Source organism: Dasypus novemcinctus, chromosome 7 (assembly GCF_030445035.2).
Source record: "Dasypus novemcinctus isolate mDasNov1 chromosome 7, mDasNov1.1.hap2, whole genome shotgun sequence".
Taxonomy (NCBI): domain Eukaryota; kingdom Metazoa; phylum Chordata; class Mammalia; order Cingulata; family Dasypodidae; genus Dasypus; species Dasypus novemcinctus.
Window position 1 is genome coordinate 55,421,780 of NC_080679.1, and position 18,807 is coordinate 55,440,586.

The 18,807-nt window shown below is 38.2% G+C and overlaps 1 protein-coding gene across 3 annotated transcripts in view; it reads left to right on the plus strand.

Annotated features, from left to right (window-relative positions):
* The window catches only part of STAT4 (signal transducer and activator of transcription 4), a 109,518-nt gene extending 90,860 nt beyond the window's left edge, over positions 1-18,658 (plus strand). For 2 of the 3 annotated variants that reach the window (XM_058300487.2, XM_058300486.2), the window contains exons 16-25: positions 6,999-7,082; positions 8,639-8,737; positions 11,999-12,134; positions 13,717-13,766; positions 14,016-14,110; positions 14,425-14,561; positions 14,893-15,084; positions 16,524-16,590; positions 16,963-17,071; positions 18,486-18,658. In XM_058300487.2, the coding sequence (XP_058156470.1) occupies positions 6,999-7,082; positions 8,639-8,737; positions 11,999-12,134; positions 13,717-13,766; positions 14,016-14,110; positions 14,425-14,561; positions 14,893-15,084; positions 16,524-16,590; positions 16,963-17,071; positions 18,486-18,512 (996 nt within the window). In that variant the 3' untranslated portion in view covers positions 18,513-18,658. The remainder of the gene's footprint in view (positions 1-6,998; positions 7,083-8,638; positions 8,738-11,998; positions 12,135-13,716; positions 13,767-14,015; positions 14,111-14,424; positions 14,562-14,892; positions 15,085-16,523; positions 16,591-16,962; positions 17,072-18,485) is intronic. The other variant, XM_058300488.2, reaches the window with a different exon arrangement.
* The last annotated feature ends 149 nt before the right edge of the window (positions 18,659-18,807 follow it).

Genomic DNA, 18,807 nt, shown 5'->3' on the forward strand with positions numbered 1-18,807 from the left:
CTGACTTTTCTAGTCTAGATATCACCACTTTCATTCAATCATTCACACAGGGATGGTTTTTATAAATTTGTTTAAGCTTTCTATATTATCTCCAAATTCTCCACATTCATTTTGAGACTAAAGGCAAAGTGGATACACCACATTGAGTATAATTGCCTACTAAATTATACCTGGGTTCTTGTTAAAATGAAGAATTGGATTCAATAGGCCTGGAATGAGGCCAGAGATTCCTTTTTTGTAATAGGCTTTTAGTTGATGACAGTGCTGCTGGTCCTGAGCCACACTCTGACTCCCAAAGTGTTGCAAGATTTGCATCAGGAAAAAACAGCAGTGCCTGTCCTACTCCTTCCCATCCAAGTCCCACTTTCCAAGGTGATCATCGATTTTTGTTTTATTTTAGACATTTACCTCCAGAATTTCAGACTATGGCTCATTTATACCAACTCTTCAAACAAAGAAATCTGACATACACACATTCCCACCATCTTCACATTATCATTATAAATTTGATTTCATCAACATAGCCAATGTTTACAATAATTATATAAAAATTGTTAACAGTAGAGCCACATAGCATACTATGATTGCTTTTCCATTCTATGATTGCATTTCATTCACTTATTTTTAAAATAATAAACATTTTTAAAGAGATTTTAGATTACAGAAAAGTTGCATAGAAAGTATAAGGGATTCCCATATACCCCACCCCACCCCTATACCTTCCCCAATTAATATCATCTTACAATTATGTGGTACATTTGTTACGAATGATGACTACATATTGAAGCTTTGCTACTAACCCATGTCTATAGTTTACATTGTGGTTTACTCTTAATTGCAATGCCCTAAAAATGCCTTACGTTCTACCTGTGATTCCTTCCCCCTCCCCTCAAAACCTCTGATAACCACTATATTTATAAATGTGTTACATGTTCTTTCATTACTACAATATTAATGAGTTTACTTTGTCCATGGGTTGTATTTGTCCCTTGCGTTTGCTCATTCCTCAACCTTGAGGATTTTGGGATGGTGATACCCACCCTGTCTCAGATTAAGTTGGGGCTTAGATCTTATGTGTTAGATGGAAGGAACTGGTTTGTTTGCAGTTGTAGATACTTTCTGTTTTTTGGGGGGATGGGGCTTGCCCATCATCATCATTTTGTTGTCTTGAGTGAATCTGATAATCTGGAAAGTTGGTGTTGGCTGCAACTCTGCTGAGATTCAGGGCTCAATTGGCTAAGAACAGACTGAAGATTTAAGTCTCTGAGACCTGTATTTGATGGGTATAGGCTCAAATAAAAGGGGTAGAAGAATCATGTGTAGGGAAGGTATAAATGAGTCTAACTCTGTTACATTTAGGAACTAGGTTGTCATATATTTCAAGTAAGGCCCGCCGATGGGGATACTTATTTTAAGGGATTGTGTACCTTGCTATAGTATCCAGATGGGTTTAGAGGCCTCAGGAGCACTCCTCTTTGAGGCTTTGTTCACGGTGGAACTTAGTGAGATCTGCCTGAAACATGCATAAGTACAACCTCTGGAATGACCTCCTGATTCATTTTAAAATCTTTTAGCCATAAAAACTTTTTTTTATAGTTTTCTTATAGTTGATATAAAATATAGTTGACCTTTTTGTCAAGGTCTTTTTCCACATACATTGCTGGTTGGGCTTGTTATTAACCCCCATGGTGCCAGGAAGGCTCATCCCTGGGAGCAATGTCCCATGCCAGGGGGAAGGTAATGCATTTATTTACTAAGTTTGGTTTAGAGAGAGGGCACATTTCAGTAACAAGAAGGTTTTCAGGAGGTAACTCTTAGGCAGTAGTTATAATTAGGCTAAGTTTCAACTTTACAAGAATAAGGTTCATAGTTACATGCATTAATATTAAGGGCTTGATATATTAGTCTGTTTTCTTTTATTAGACACTGACTATGTCCTCAAGAGATCTTTGCCCCTTTATTTGAGAATGGAGAAGGACTCCCCAGGATGGGAGTTTAATATTTTGTTGTTTATTATGTGGGTGTCTACCCACTGAGATAACACCCTATGACAAGATGAACATGTTCATATTACATAGAAACATGGCCCAGGTGTATCCTTTTCCACACATCCTCCCACCACTGACAGTATGCACCAGTGACCCTCCACTGCCATATTTGCCAAAAGAACATTCCTACAATTGTATTTTCAACAACAGACCTCCACCTCCCCAGAGTTTACCTGTTCCTTTCTACAACCTTCCCTCTAGTTCCATGGATAGTCTAACCCACCCCCCCAAACCTGCTCACATTCACACTACAGTACCATCAACCCCACTCACATCTCTGTTCCACCAGAGATTTTATTTATTTTTATCTTCTCTCTTTTTTCTTTGTTAATTTAGGTAAGAGTTTGTCAATTTTATTAATCATCTCAAAGAACCAGCTTTTGGTTTTGTTAATTTTGTCTAATTTCTTAAAATTCTCAATTTCATTTAATTATGCTCTAATCTTTGTTATTTCCTTCTTTCTGCTTGCTTTGGGATTAGTTTATTGTTCTTTTTCTAATTTCTCCATGTATGCACTTAGGTCTTTTCTTTCTCTTCTATGTTAATATAGGTGTTTATGGCTATAAATTTACCCCTCAGCACTGCTTTAGCTGCATCCCATAGGTTTTGATATGTTGTGTTCTCATTTTCATTCATTAAAAGGTAGTTACTTATTTGTTTTGCAATTTCGTCCTTGACCCACTGATTGTCTAAGAGTGTGTTGCTTAACTTCCATATATTTTTTTGCCTATTCTGACTCTCTGCTGCTTATTAATTTCCAGCTTCGTTCCATTGTGGTCAGAGAAATTACTCTGTATAATTTCAGTAATTCTAATTTTATTGAGACTTTTTCTGTGACCTAATATGTGCTCTATTCTGGAGAATGATCCATGTGCACTTAAGAATGTATGTCCTGCTGTATTTGGGTGTAATGTTCTATATATGTCTATTAGGTCTAATTCCTCTAACATATTATTCAAGGTCTCTTTCTTTATTAACCCTATGTCAAGATGTTCTGTCTAATGGTGATAATAGCATACTAAAGTCTCCCACTATGATTGCAGAGACATCTATTTCTTTCCTTGGTTTTGCCCTTGTTCGTCTCATGTACTTCTGGGTACCCTGGTTAGGTGCATAAACATTTAAGATGGTTCTTTCTTCTTGATAGATTACCCCTTTTATTAATATTTAGTGTCCTTCTTTGCCTCACAATAGTTTTACATTTAAAGCCTATTTTATCCAATATTAGTATAGCTACTCCTGCCCTTCCCTTTTTTGGTTATTGTTTGTGTGTAAAAGTGTTTTCCAACCTTTCTTTTGTAACCTCCTTGCATCCCTGGATCTAAGATGAGTTTCTTATAGACAGTATACAGATTGGTCATATTTCCTTATCCATTCTGCCAATCTATGTCTTTTGGTTGGCAGGTTTAATCCATTAACATTCAGTGTTATTACTGTGATGGCGGTAATTACATTTGTCATTTTTCTTTATGTTTATATATGTCATATTTTAATTTCTCTTGTTATTCTTTGTTGTTCTTATAAATAATCTTCCTTTCTACACTCTCCTCCAACCCTCTCTCTCCTGTGTTTTTTTGTTTCAACCTACCAAACTCCCTTTAGTATTTCTTGAAGGGCAGGATTCTTGTTGGCAAACTCTCTCAATTTCTGTTTATCTGTGACTATTTTGAACTCACCCTCATTTTTGAATCCAGCTTTTCTGGGTACAGATCCTTGGCTGGCAGGGTTTTTTTTCTTTTAGCACCTTACCTATGTCATACCACTGCCTTCTTGTCTCCATGGTTTCAGATGAGAAATCAGCACTTAATCTTTTCAAGTTTCTCTTATATGGGGTGGATTTCTTATTCATGCCGCTTTCAGAATTCTCTGTCTTGAGCATTTGACAATTTAAAAAGTATGTGTCTTGGGGTAGTATTGTTAGGATTTATACTGTTTAGAGTGTGCTGTGCTTCTGGGATATGTACTTCCACGCTCCTCATAAGAGTTGAGAAATTTTCAGCCATTCTTTCCTCCAACACTCCTTCTGGCCCTTTCCCTTCTCCCATTGGGATGCCTATAATCCATATATTTGTTGCTTTATGTTGTCATTCAGTTCCCTGAGTCCCTGCTGAAATTTTTCTTTTTTAAAAAAATCTATCTATTCTACTCTATATGGAGTAATTTCAGACATTCTATCTTTATCATCACTAATTCTTTACTCTGCCTGTTCAAATCTGCTGTTTTGTGTTTCCAGCATTTTTTTAAAGATTTATTCTTTATTTCTCTCCCTTTCCCCGCTACCCCATCCCCAGCTGTCTGCTCTCTGTGTCCATTTGCTGTGTGTTCTTCTGTGTCTAATTGTGTCAGCAGCACCTGGAATCTTTGTCTTGTTTTTGTTGCATCATCTTGCTACATCAGCTCTCTGTGTGTGCGGTTCCATTCCTGGGCAGGCTGCACTTTTTTCGTGCTGGGCAGCTCTCCTTACGGGGCGCACTCCTTGAGCGTGGGACTCCCCTACGCAGGGACACCCCTGCGTGGCACGGCACTCCTTGCGCGCACCAGCACTGTGCGTGGGCCAGCTCATCACATGGGTTAGGAAGCCCTGGGTTTGAACCTTGGACCTCCCATCTGGTAGGTGGACGCTCTTTTCTTTGGGCCAAATCCGCTTCCCCAGCATATTTTTAACTACTTGCATTGTGCCTTTCATCACCATCAGATGTTATCTTTTTATGTATGTTTATGATTTCTTCTACATGTTCCCCCCAGTATTTTAATATCCTTAATATCTTCCTTCACTTCATTAAGCATTCATGATATTTGTTTGGACATCCCTGATTAGTTGTTCCACATTCTGCATCTCCTCCTGCTTTTAGTTTGTTCATTAGACTGGGCCATGTCTGCCTGCTTCTTCGTATTGCTTGTAATATTTTGCTGGTGTCTTAGCATCTATTTTTCTTGATAGGCTTATTCAATTGGTTAGCTTTTACTACTCTGGTTCCCTTCTCTTCTGGGTTGGTTGGGTTTCTGGCAGCTTGCCTATTTCCTCTTCCAGCTCCCTCTCACCTGGGCTGTTGGGCTCCTGTCAGCCCAGCTCCTCACTGACCCCATTCCCTTTTCTCCCAGGGTGGGTGGTGTAACAGCCTGCTGGATCAGCTCCCTCTTAACCTTTTCCTGGAGCCACTTCAGAACTGGCTGAGATCCGGTCTGCCCTACCTATTTCCTCTGCCCTACCTACTCCCCACTCCCCCTGATATGGCTGGGTGCCTGTCCCCACATCTGTTATCCCTACAGCTCCCCCACCCCAAGAGCCTGATGGCATCTGGATGCACCCCTGGTCACCCAGGGGCTTTCCTCACTCTTGGAGCTGGCTGAGCCCTGGTCTTTCAGCTGAATCACTTCCCCACCTTCCCTCTCCCTCTGAGCCAGCTGTATGCTGGGTTGCCTGTCCTATCTCCCACGGCTTCCCTCTCCCCCAACCAACTGGGCCGCCCCTCACTAGCTGCACTCTCTGGTTACCCTCATGATCCCACAGCTTCCCTTTTGCCAGGTAAGCCTGCCTACCTTTCCACATTTTCTGGAGGAGGAGTGCAGCCTGTCGTTCCCTATTCCTCACCGTAGACTTTCACAGGATCTTCCTCTCTTCAGTGAAGTACTTCACACTGCCCTCACCTGGTCTTGTGTCCCAGAATGAGCTTCTCTGCTTACTCGGGATTATCAGATCCTTGTCCCTTGCTAGGGTTGGGGAAGGGTGGAGATCTCATTGCATGGACTGGAGCTCTTCATTGATCTTTGCATGAACTGTCTACCAAGGCCTTCATGTACAGCCCTCTGTACTTCCCAGCCTCAAAGCCATTCAGTATGTCCAACCCCTGGATTCTGAGACATGTGGGCCTCTTATTGCCTCTCACCAGCAGTCCCCCTCCTCTCTCCTGTGTCCTAAGATTACAATTTACTTTATTAGAAAGTAAATAAAATACCAGCTGTTACATTATTGGAGTTTCTGGCTGTAGCAGAGGAAAATACATGTATTCTACCTATCATGTTTAAGCAGAAGGAAATCTTGCTTTCCTTTAAACAAAATCACTATGATACCAAGACATGTTTCTGTTAGTTACACTTACATGACTTACTTTAAATAGCAGTAGGTAAAAAAAAAAAATAGTAGTGGGTAAATAAAAAGAACTACCTTTCAAAAAGTAAAAGTGGAAAAGAACAACTTGTTTAAATTTCAACTGACAAAAATATGCTGGAATTTTAAAAGCCAGTAATTATCTTGTTTTTGAGACATAAAATCATTCTGTTTGTGCAAATGAAGATTTCTCAAACTTTGTATGTAATCTAACTTTTAAAATAAAAAGAGGGAATGTTAAATATTAGTCAGGGTTCTCCAGAGAAGCAGAACAGACAGGATAGAGAGAAAGAGAGAAAGAGAGAGAGAGATTTATTAAAGGAATTGGCAATTCCAAATTCTGTAGGATAGGCTGCAAGCTGGAAACTTTGATAAAGGTGATTCCAAAATCTGTTCACGGCCAGACACAAGCTGGAAATTCCAATGAAAGTAAAATTGTTTTCCTCAGAAGTTGGCTGGCTCAAGAGGCAAAAAGTCTTTCTCACTTCTGAAATCCTTAGTTCTCACTTTAAGACCCCCATCTGATTGGATGAATAAAGTTTCCTCATTGCTGAGGGCAATCACCTTTGTTGATTGTACATATAATCAGCCATAGATGCAATCAACTGACTAAGGATGTAAATCAATCTACAAAATACCTTCACAATAACAACCAGTTGCTTGGCCAAATAACTGGAAGATATAATATAGCCAAGTTTACACATGAAATTAACCATCACATTTAATAATAGGGTATGTCTTGGGGCATGGGCTTTAAGGATTTATTCATTTTCATAGAAACAGGCCTAATTGTAATAGATAATGAGTATGTATTTGTAAGATACTATTTCTTTCTCCCTTAGGGCTCTCACATGGTGACTGAAGAGCTTCATTCCATAACTTTTGAGACACAGATCTGCCTCTATGGTCTGACAATAGATTTGGAGGTAGGTATTTCAAGGAACATCTAGTATTTACTAATAACATTGACAAGCATTAGTAAGTATTTGCAGATGATAACTCATTCTTTACTAGGCTTTAGTACATTCCCCATTCATTATTTTTGTTTTCATTTAGAAAAACTATATGTCAAATGCCGGTTAAATAATTACATCTTATGGCTATTATGAATTCAACATACATGTAATGTTGCCCAGGTTGCAGGGGTTTTTTTTGTTTGTTTGTTTTTTCTGGGATTTCCAAAGTCATGGAAAATCTAAAGAGAAAACTATCCTTGAACTATATCAGGCAGTGATGTATTTTCAATTTATAAGTCCTACATTGTATTAGGGGGAGATAAATATATTAGAAGGAAGATTTTCTTAATAAAATGAGCAAACACAAGTAATAAGAACATTAATAGTACATTGCATTGATCCTTTTATAGCCATTAAATTTGAAGAAGGAATAAAGAAACTTTTTGATTAAATTAAACATGTCTGTGTGCTTCTTGAAGGCAGGACATCATATTTCATTTGTCACTCCATCACCAGTGCCTAGCACAATACCTGCTTATATTTATTGGTTGATAATAAATAGTTAATGCTCAATATTCGAACATAGTTGATGTTCGGTATTTGTTGAATAAAGGAACCAGTGAGTACATGAATGAACAAATACTATCTCATGCACCCTGAATATGATCCTTTTTTGTGGAGCATATTTTAGAGAACTTATTGCCTTTGCTTTTTTATCTTACTGAATAAATATATTTATAAAAGCTTTCTTATGTTCCTTCCACATCTCTTTTTCCTAAACCTATGTTTCTATGACCTAGTAAGTTGCTCAATGGGATATTCTAGTGTCTACAGGAATCTAGATATTAGGAAGGGACTACCTTGATATAAGGGACTACTGTAAATTGGATTAGTTTCTCAGGCTAGTCTGTGAAAGCCTATTAATCCCAACAGCTAGGAAAGTATAACACCAATAGTACTAAATTGAGTTCTGCAACAATGGACCAGAGGGTTTTATCTGCTGAATGCTTTGTGTTCCAAAATCCTTACCTCTCCACTACCTGCAATTAAAACTGCCATTTCCAGTACTGCTGACATTAATTAGATGTTAAGTCATAGTTTGAATATATTGATTCAGCACAAAGCTAAATTTAAAATTAGTTCTTTAATGTACCTTTTAAAGAGAATAGTTGCCAAGTCAACTCAATCTCTAATTAGTTGCATTTTAGGGCAGTATGTGGCATAAAGTATAAATATTTAAGCCATGTCAGAGAAGATATTTTGGGGGAGCTGACCTAGACCGAGCACTCTGCCAGGATCCCTGAGCTATGTAGCTTCTTTTCTTTCTGAACATTGACCCACACCAAGATGCTCGGGAAGTTCGAAGTGCCTCCACAATCGCTTTAGGAGCAAGGCATTGTGGATGTCAGGTTTGGAGAAGTGGGGATGGCTTAAAACAGCCCTTTATGGGAGAGGATTAAGTGCAAGATCAATGTAAGATAGGACTACTTATAATAACTATGCTTATTTTATGTTTTTCAAACCAGACCAGTTCATTACCTGTGGTGTTGATTTCCAATGTCAGTCAGTTACCTAATGCTTGGGCGTCCATCATTTGGTACAATGTATCAACCAACGATTCTCAGGTAGAGTCTCTATTTCTTTTTTACCTCCTTTAATTCTATTTCATCTGTTTTTGTGTCAACATATCCCATCTGGGTAAAAAGAGCTGTTATTTATTTTGGCAATTATTTTGGAGTTGTTTTATTCCCAAATTTTAATGTTGTATGATTCTTCTCTAAAGCCATATTTAAAGTAGTATGTTCTGATATACTTGACTCTGAGAGAGTTCTGGCTAGCAAAAGTGACATACAGGTATTTTTTTTATTTTTGAGGGACTGGTCATCTCCCAATTACGTGCATCACAGACAGTTCTAGGACCATACTATGGCTCTACTAACTAGGTACAAGGAAACTCCTTTTGCCAAAATTTGATATCTGACTGCTGAGTTTTCCTCCTTCCAAACTATTTTTGGCTCCTATCTCTCCACACAGGCTCATCTTCAAAGGTAGAGAATTGGTTTACAAATAAATGACTAGAATATCCATCAATCTTGCCTAACTACTCTCTGATAGCACAAATTTCTAAGAATTTAGATTCAAATCGGGTTTTAATGCCATCTAGTGGTTATTTGTGACCAAAAATTGGGCTCAAGTCTTAGAGCAAGTAGAGAATAATCTGCATTCTTAAAAGACAACCAGACCAAATCCAATGGATGTGTCATGATGATGGGAACGAGTGTTGTTGGGGGGGGGGAGAGGGGGGGTGGGGGGGTGGGGTTGAATGGGACCTCACATATATATTTTTAATGTAATATTATTACAAAGTCAATAAAAAATAAAAAAATTAAAAAAAAAAAAAAAAAAAAGACAACCAGGAAAGGGAGGGGTAAAAATGATGAGTCAAAAGTTATTGCACTTGCCTTGTTCCCCTCATTAAAAAAACCTCAATGTTGTGCAGGAAACCACCAAGGTCTAAAGATAATAGGTCAGATGTAAATAACAACATTTCTTCTTAATTGAAAGTAAACACTCCCTTCAAAGGGAAGAATTCTTTTCATTTACTTCCCAGCAATAAGAGAAAAGCTCTAAGTGTTCTTTCCCTTTAATTCAATATTTGTAATAAGGAAACATCATGGGAAGTGACTTAGTCCTATTCCTTCTCATTCTCTGGTGTCCTAGCATCTGCAGGGAGGACAGTTGCATGGAGAGCTCTGTGATCACTTCCTCTCACTGTAGAGAGGAGAACAGAACTCACTAGAGAATTGAATCTTCTCATCTTTAAGGTCAAGAACAGCCAATACCCCTGAGATTAAATGTCATTCCCCTGAAGGAGCTACGTATATTTAGAGGTCTTTACCCAACTCCAGGGCCTAAAGAGGGTAGAGTGGGTACTTCTCTGTCCTCCAGGCTCACAGCATAGTGCTGCACATTGGCTCTCTTCAGCATCCTTCTTCTGAAAGAAAGCCAACAAAGTCTTCACATGTAGCCATCACTTGAGGTACCACATACTCCTGTGCTCCAGGATGAGAAATCTTGAGATATAAACCACATACAGTACTAATTACAGAGCTCAGCTTAACAACAAAGTCCGTTTTTTTGGTTTTTTTTTTTTTTAATTTATTTTATTCCTCTCCCCTTCCCTGCCGTTGTGCTCTGTGTCCATTCGCTGTGTGTTCTTCTGCGTCCGCTTGCATTATCTGGTGGCACTGAGAAACTGCATCTCTTTTTTGTTGCATCATCTTTCTGTGTGTGCGGCACCACTACTGGGTGGGCTGTGCTTTTGGCATGTGGGGAAGCTCTCTTTGCAGGGTGCACACCTTGCATGTGGGGCACTCCTACGTGGGGGCGCCCCTGCATGGCCTGGCACTCCTTGCACACAGCAGCACTGTGTATGGGCCAGCTTATCACACAGCTCAGGAGGCCCTGGGGATTGAACCCTGGACCCTCAATATGGTAGACGGACGCTCTATCAGTTGAACCACGTCCACTTCCCAGTGGTTTGTCATGTTAATTCTAATCAGCTTCAGAATCTAAGCTCCTTGTCCTTGATTATAGTCTATGCTTTCTGGTCATTTATGTGACCATAATTCTTCAGTTCAAGAAAACTGCCTCCCTAGAAATTCTTTCTCTCCCTTCCTCCCTCTACTCCTTATTGGATGTTATGTCCTTTTATTGCTCCTACCTTCTGAAATCTCTTGAATGGTTCCCATTCAATGGTTCCCAACCAAGGTCAAGTTTACCAGTGGCCTTCTCCAAGTACTGCTCTAGTGTCTCAATTTTTCTCCTCCTTCCATTTCATTTTCTTAGAACAGTCTCCTTTGCTTAGAACACCTATCTGCTTCCCAGCAATCTGGGACCAAGTGTTCTGTTCCATTATTGTTAGCCCAGTTTCTGGCACAAACAACTTTGTTTGCAGTTGATCATACAGAACGTATCTCTTGTCTAGAGCAGAAAAAAAAAAAAAAAAGACTGTTATACTACTCATAAAACAAAAATCCAAGGTTAATCATAAATGCATGTGATAGGGTCACTTTCCTTAGCCTGGGACTTAAGTTTCTTGCACTTTGAGATGTTTTGCCTGTACAACTTGTACCAAGTCATGATAAACCATTAAAGAACATGATATAGGTTGTTTTTTAAAAAAGGAATAATATTATTTTAGAAAAGAGTATCTGTCCAATAATGTATTGGTCACTGTTAAGTTCTTTTTTTTTTTTTTTAAAGATTTATTTATCAAAATCCCCCCCTCCCCCTGTTGTCTGTTCTCTGCATCTATTTGCTGCCTCTTGTTTCTTTGTCCACTTCTGTTGTCGTCAGCAGCACGGGAAGTGTAGGCGGCGCCATTCCTGGGCAGGCTGCACTTTTCTTTCGTGCTGAGCGGCTCTTCTTACAGGTGCACTCCTTGCACGTGGGGCTCCCCTACGCGGGGGACGCCCCTGCATGGCAGTGCACTCCTTGCACGCATCAGCACTGCACATGGGCCAGCTCCACACGGGTCAAGGAGGCCCGGGGTTTGAACTGCGGACCTCCCATGTGGCAGACGGACGCCCTAACCACTGGGCCAAGTCCGTTTCCCTGTTATTAAATGAGTTGATTGACAGTCACTAATTCAGTGAAAGCTAAACAAAGAGATGCCAAATGATTCTTTCAAGAAGATGGAGCCTGCATTAAATTAGACTTAAGAAACAACAAACCCTTTAGAAAGAGAAAATCAATCTTAAAAAACACAACAGATGTAAGACTATTGTCAACTTAAGTTAGCCAAAGGTGTTTAAATCAGGAGTCCTACATATTAAATTACAGTGTTTTTTTATTAACAAATTATCATCACAACTCTATTTCAGAACTTGGTTTTCTTTAATAATCCTCCATCTGCTACTTTGAGTCAACTTCTGGAAGTGATGAGCTGGCAGTTTTCATCATATGTTGGTCGAGGCCTTAATTCAGACCAACTCAACATGCTGGCAGAGAAGCTTACAGGTAAGAGCTGGTAGATATGAAGGACTTGCCTCTTATTTTTGGTAAACGAATATTTTAAAGAACCTATTAATATTTTAAAGTCCTATTAATAATGTTGGTGACAATTTAGTGAATGCCTATTTTATTGCTAGACACAGGGCTAAGTGCTATATTCTAATTCTCACAAAAGTTCATCAAGGCAGACATTATTCTACCCATCTAGACGAGAATACTGAGGCTCAGAGACAGTTAAGTAACTTGCCATGGCTGCAAGGCCAATAAATATCAGAGCCAAGTTATGATGAGCCCAGATCTATCCATTTCTAAAGCCCCTTCTTTTCCATTACACACTCCAGTCTCCAGGGGGCCTTCTGTCATTTCCACTGAGTGTGCTGTGAAACTTTTAGTGGTATCTTGATCTTTCATATTAATATTGCAATATAAAATTGCAATTTCCAACTGGAAAATAGTTAATTTCTTCACTAGATCCAGGAAATTTAGTAGTTATTAAAAATACTTACTTTTGCATATCAAAAAAGTTTCAAGTTTGACCAAGATTTTTAAACTTTGCAAAATAGAGTCATTGGTATTGCATGTAATGACTCTAGTCTAAGCTTTTTGTAAAAAATTTTTAAAAGATAATCATATTTTGACAGGTCTTGGATGAACACATTCAGTACCAAAAAATACTAAAATTGGGTCTGTATGCATTTCTGGTTAAATTAGGGCAAAAAATGCATTGAAGCATCCGAGTGGAATCATGTAGGATTTGTTTAATTTTGACTTACATTTGATGAAAGATTGCCACTTGGACCTACTGTCTGATCAATAGGTAATTAAATAAATCAGGGCTTTGGGAAATATTACAAAATTTACTTAATGCAATTATCCTTTTTGAGGCTTATTTAATTCATAAATCATAATAGTAGATATCAGTAAATATTTGTTGATTGAATAAATCTTTAAATATGTACTACAGAGAGCAGCCACATCCTTTCAGCTCTTTATTGAATATTCCTTACAATGAGTGTAAATTCCTTAAAAATTTATTTAAATAGAACCTCCTATATCCTTTCACTGTCCTGCATTAAAACAATTAATGGCTCCCTCTTGCCTAATGGAGCATGAGTCCATTCCTTCCTTCTTAATACTCAAGACTCCTATAATCTGGTTAAGCCTAATTTATATGTTTATTTTATAATATTTTTTCACCAACATTAGGCTACTCTTACTGTCTCCTTTGTAAGTCATGTTCATGTCCACCATGGTTTGTCCTACATATTTGCTTCCTGAGGTGCTCGTCTACCTCTCCTCTGAAAATTTACATCCTACCCATTCATGAAGGCCTGGTCCTAGGGACCCACCCTCTTCCTAAAGTTATCCCTATCTCCTCCATTGAAAAGAATTCTTTGCTCAATTATACACTTTTTAAGAGCAAGGATGACATTTTATTTTTCAATTGTACCTGGCACTAAGTACACTGAAAAACACAAAGCAAATGCTTAAGAAATGCCTGAAGGTGGGGGAGGGGATAAAATATCTAAATTGAGCACAAAGTTGAAGAGTCTGATTATTTAATAAACATCTCATTCTTTTATTTCAGTCCAAGCTAGCTTCAGTGATGGTCACCTCACCTGGGCCAAGTTCTGCAAGGTAAAAACAGGGGGAGCAAGGGGGACATCATTCAAATAGTTTTTTGTTTTGTTTTTTAAGATAGTGTTCCCTTCTAAGCCTTCATATCATAATCTGGGGTTTTGAAGATTTTCCTGGATAAGGATATTTCAAAAAAAACTTAAATGTATTGTCCTTTTTAAAGGAATATTTCATTGAAAGTGGAACCTGAATTATTATATCACTACTACTACTGAAATAATCATTGTCCTAACTTGTATATTTTAATAGGAACACTTACCTGGCAAATCATTTACCTTTTGGATATGGCTTGAAGCAATATTGGATCTAATTAAAAAACACATTCTTCCCCTTTGGATTGATGGGTGAGTTTCAGGTTATATTTTCCACATGAGAAAATTAGTTTCTTTCTGATGGTGGGTTTCTTTCCTTTCTTTTTCTTTTTCTTTTTCTTCCAAGCATGTTTTGTGTCATAGGAAAAAAGTAGTTGCAGTTTCTCACATCCTTCCTAGTGTACTGTCATTTACATTAATCTGTGTAAGAGTATTTCAGAGTATTATTGACATTAATAATTTGACTTATACTAAAACATAGTTTTGTTCTTTGTGAATGAAATAAATGAAAATGCAATAAACAACAATCTTTGATCAGGTAAAACTGTGCATTGTTTTATTTTTAGGTATATCATGGGCTTTGTTAGCAAAGAGAAGGAACGGCTCTTGCTAAAGGATAAAATGCCTGGAACCTTTTTATTAAGATTCAGTGAAAGCCACCTTGGAGGAATAACTTTCACCTGGGTGGACCATTCTGAAAATGGTATATGCTCACTATGGGTTATTCACATGAATTTAGTATCTTGAGTTTGGTTATTGGGATTTGAGTTTTCAGAGGTGTGCAGAGTGTTCTGGTGTTTATGTGTTCAATGATGTGAATATTGGTTGTTGCAGTTGTCCCAGAATAGGGTACGCATGAATTTACAACAGCCCATGTGGGTGTCCTCTACCACATACACCATCTGTGCTGTCCAGGTTGCAGAAAGCCTGGCATTATTTAATAACCAGTAGCACGAAGAGAATGTGGACACAAAGAATGGTCACAAAGAATGCCTGCAGGAATGTGGATATGCCCCTGCTTTCTGTTGTTCCAGGAGAAGTGAGATTCCACTCCGTAGAACCCTACAATAAAGGCCGGTTGTCTGCTCTGCCATTTGCAGACATCCTTCGAGACTACAAGGTTATTATGGCTGAAAACATCCCTGAAAACCCCCTGAAGTACCTATATCCCGACATTCCCAAAGACAAAGCCTTCGGTAAACACTACAGCTCCCAGCCATGTGAAGGTTAGATTCTACCTGTTTACTTTTTTCTTTACATTTTGGAAAATAACCTCCTACTGGAGCAAAGTAAACAAAGGTCTTCTTTTTATGTTTGCTTTGATTTTTATAAGATCTAAGGGGCATATGGAGGTGAAAGCCATAAAGTGAAGGAGTATAGCAGCATTTCTTGAAAAAGGAGTCTCGGGCCTACCCAAAAACTAGAAAAGTAGTAATCAGCAGTTGTGACCAGCCCTCACAATAGGGCCTCTCACAGCCACTTGTAGAGCCTCACTTCTCTCCTTTGTGAAATAGGAATGGGGCTGACTTCACTTATATGACTGGGGGAGAGGATAATAAAAAGCAGCTAATGATTAGAACCCTTTTTTTTTTGTTTAGAACACTTTCAAAAGTAAAGCAAGTGTATTTTTTTTGCAAAGGAAGTCAAGGGTTTATAAGTTTTGTTTTTTACCTTGCTGTAGTTTCAGCACAGAGGGAAAGGAAATGGAAGTGAGGTGGGCAGTGATCTGTGCTTCACCCTTACTTCTTAGCCTGCCAGTAAAAAATCCTGATATGCCTGTCTTTCATGGCTGTATTCACAGGCCCTAGAACACTGCTTGGTCAAAACAGGTATTCAGTTAATATTTGTCGAATGCACGAAAGAAAGTTCATGTCATAGCTATATAATTTTAATGCAAGTCTACCATTCTGTTTTCTTAATGAAAGTCTATAAAAGATCTTCATCCATAGCAACAAAATCTACAAACACCATCTAGTGGAATATCCTACAGTTGTCACTCACAGATAGTTAATTAACTCCGTCCTACTTCATTCCCTCTGAAACAGAAAAGACAGCAAACAAACAAAAAAAGAAATGTGACTTTTAAGTGACTCTTTACCTCTGATTGAATGAAATACCAAGCACCAGTGCTAAAAATTGTAGTTGGAGAATTGGGCCAAGCACAGTTCAACATGGTTGATAGAGATTGGGGACAGTTTCCAAAATGAAGTTTGCACACCATCTCTACTATAGAACAGTGATATATTTAGTAAGTTTGTTTGATGTCTGTTCTTCAAAATGTCATGCAATTACAAGGTAATGACAGGTGTCAGTTTTAATGAAAATTCTATAAATCCCCCTAATATATGAATAAATCAATCCTTTAATGAAACTTAAATGCAAAATAGAAGACAGGCAATATAGTTGCTTCTCAATTTTTCTCACACACCTTAGAGACATTAATATGCAAAGAAGTCAGATTAGGCCTGCCAGGAGATTGACATTGCTTTCTGCACATTTTATGCTAATTTATAAGACTGTTACATATATTCAATAAAAAAATTTTGTGAATCCCTAAACAACTATATTGTCTCTCCTCTTACCATTGCATTTCTAGGCTTTTTTTCCCTAACTTTCCTAATAATATTGTTAACATTTTTCACAATATTGTGCCTTGCTTTAACAGTTTCAAGACCAACAGAAAGGGGAGACAAAGGTTATGTTCCTTCTGTTTTTATCCCTATCTCAACAATGTAAGTAATATTTGTCTCTGTAAAATATTTATTTTTGAATTTACAGCAACAAAAGTAACTTTCCTGTGGGAAATTTGAGGGTAGAGCAGAGTACCTGTAACTGAGAATAAAGCAATTTAAAGTTCTTTGTCCCACTTCCTTTAACACTAGTGCTCAGGGACACACTGGCTGCAGTCCATCAGGGCTAGATTTATAAAGCTGCCCATTGTATGCTGTGTATTAGATAGCAGGTTGAATACTCTGGTTATCACATGATGAATTAGGTTTATCAAGGTCACAATAACTGAGCCCTGGGAATGGGTTCCTCACCCATTAAGTCACTGTGCACTATTATTGTTTAATCATTTTCAATATTTACCTTATCTCTTTAAGCCGAAGTGATTCAACGGAGCCACATTCTCCATCAGACCTTCTGCCCATGTCCCCTGGTGTTTATGCAGTGCTGAGAGAAAACCTGAGTCCTACAACAATTGAAACTGCAGTATGTTTCCTACTTTTTTTTTCCCCATTGCTGGTCAAGGACATTTCCAATAAAGCTAAGGTCATATGTGAATTAAAGGGACTGAAGTTCTACTTGGGCAAAGGGAAAACAGATTTTTTGGAACAAATTCTTGAGTATAACACAGAGGGTAGGGGGTCTATACAATCCTGTGTGTTGCTGATATTATGGGCCTTCACTTAGTTAAACTGCTTTAAGTTTCTTCCATCAAAAACCATCAAAGGGCAAAATGTTCCACTACCCCACTCAAGCATAAATCATCCCTAACTCCTCCACTATTGACCCCACCATTCCCTCCACTCTATCAGGTCTCAGTTTGACTAGCCGCTATGACAAATACCACACAATGGGTTGGCTTAAACAATGGAAATTCATTGGCTTACAGTTTTGAGGCTAGAAGGCTTCTTTCCTCCCAACATTGGTAGTGTTCTGGCTAGCCGACAATCCTTGGGTTCCCTGGCTTTCCCATCATATGACCTTGTCTTCTCTCTTCATTTTCAGTTTCCATTCACTTCTGGCTTCTCCCTATGGCCTTCTCTGATCTAATTTTCAGTTTCTTTCCCTTTTAAAGGCTTCCAGTAATCCAGGTTAAGACTCAAGCTCATTTAGTTGGGCCACATCTTAATTGAAAAGAACATCTTCAAGAGATCCTAGTTAGAATGGGTTCATGCCCACAGGAATGTGAATTAAGATTAAGAACACATCTAAATAGGGGTATATAATACATTCTACTATAACACATGTTAGTCAGTATGAACCTAGCTTAACAGTTATTTTAGCAATTCAAGCACCCCCCACAAACTGTTTTTTTCTTGGTTGTCACTTGCATTATTAGTCCCTGAAACCATCATTTCTGAGAAATGGGTCACAACTTTAATTGTGATAATCTTATCCAGAATGCGTTGCATTTGTTCTTATTCCCCAATACTGCCAAGAGGTTCAAACCCCTATTTTATATTAAGGTCACTTATGCTTGAACATACATAAGAATGATAGAATATGAGCAGGACTCTGAGTACCAAGAGATTTGTATCTCATAGTCAGGTGGGTTTTAAAAATTCAGGGATGGAAAGTTTACCCTCTCCTTTGATAGCTATTAAGCTACTATCAAGTTATTTATGTCTAATTTGACTTTCAATACATTTTGCACCCATTTCCTTGTTGCATTTTTGGTGGGATGAGTAGGCCTTCTTCCTAAAATAGTTTCCATCTACTTGAAAGATGCCTCTTATTTTGGACTGGTTGGCACCAATTACTTTTGTGAATACTTAGAGTTAATTGATAGAAAGATTTTGGAGGACTTAGTAGACAAGAAGATGCTTATTAACCTATGAAATGATGGTTTATTGCAAAAAAATACTTTCCTCAAGAGATTATTTTCATTTTTCAATTTTAGATGAAGTCTCCATATTCTGCTGAATGACAGGATGAACTCTGACCCCCAAAAGAAGGACACAAATTAAAAAATTAAAGACTGATCTTTGCCAATGATTAAATCTGATTTCTTCAGCTTTGTAAAAACCAGTATCCAGCATATGATTAAAGCCTGAAGCTCACCTCTCACTAACATGGCATCTCCAATTGGGATCTTCATGACTGGAATGCTAAAAAACAAAGCTTCAGATAAACGTGTGAGAGAAGGCAACTTTACGAAACCAGTGTTAATATCAATATGACTATCCATAGGAGTCTCATTTGCACATATTTGCTTCACATCT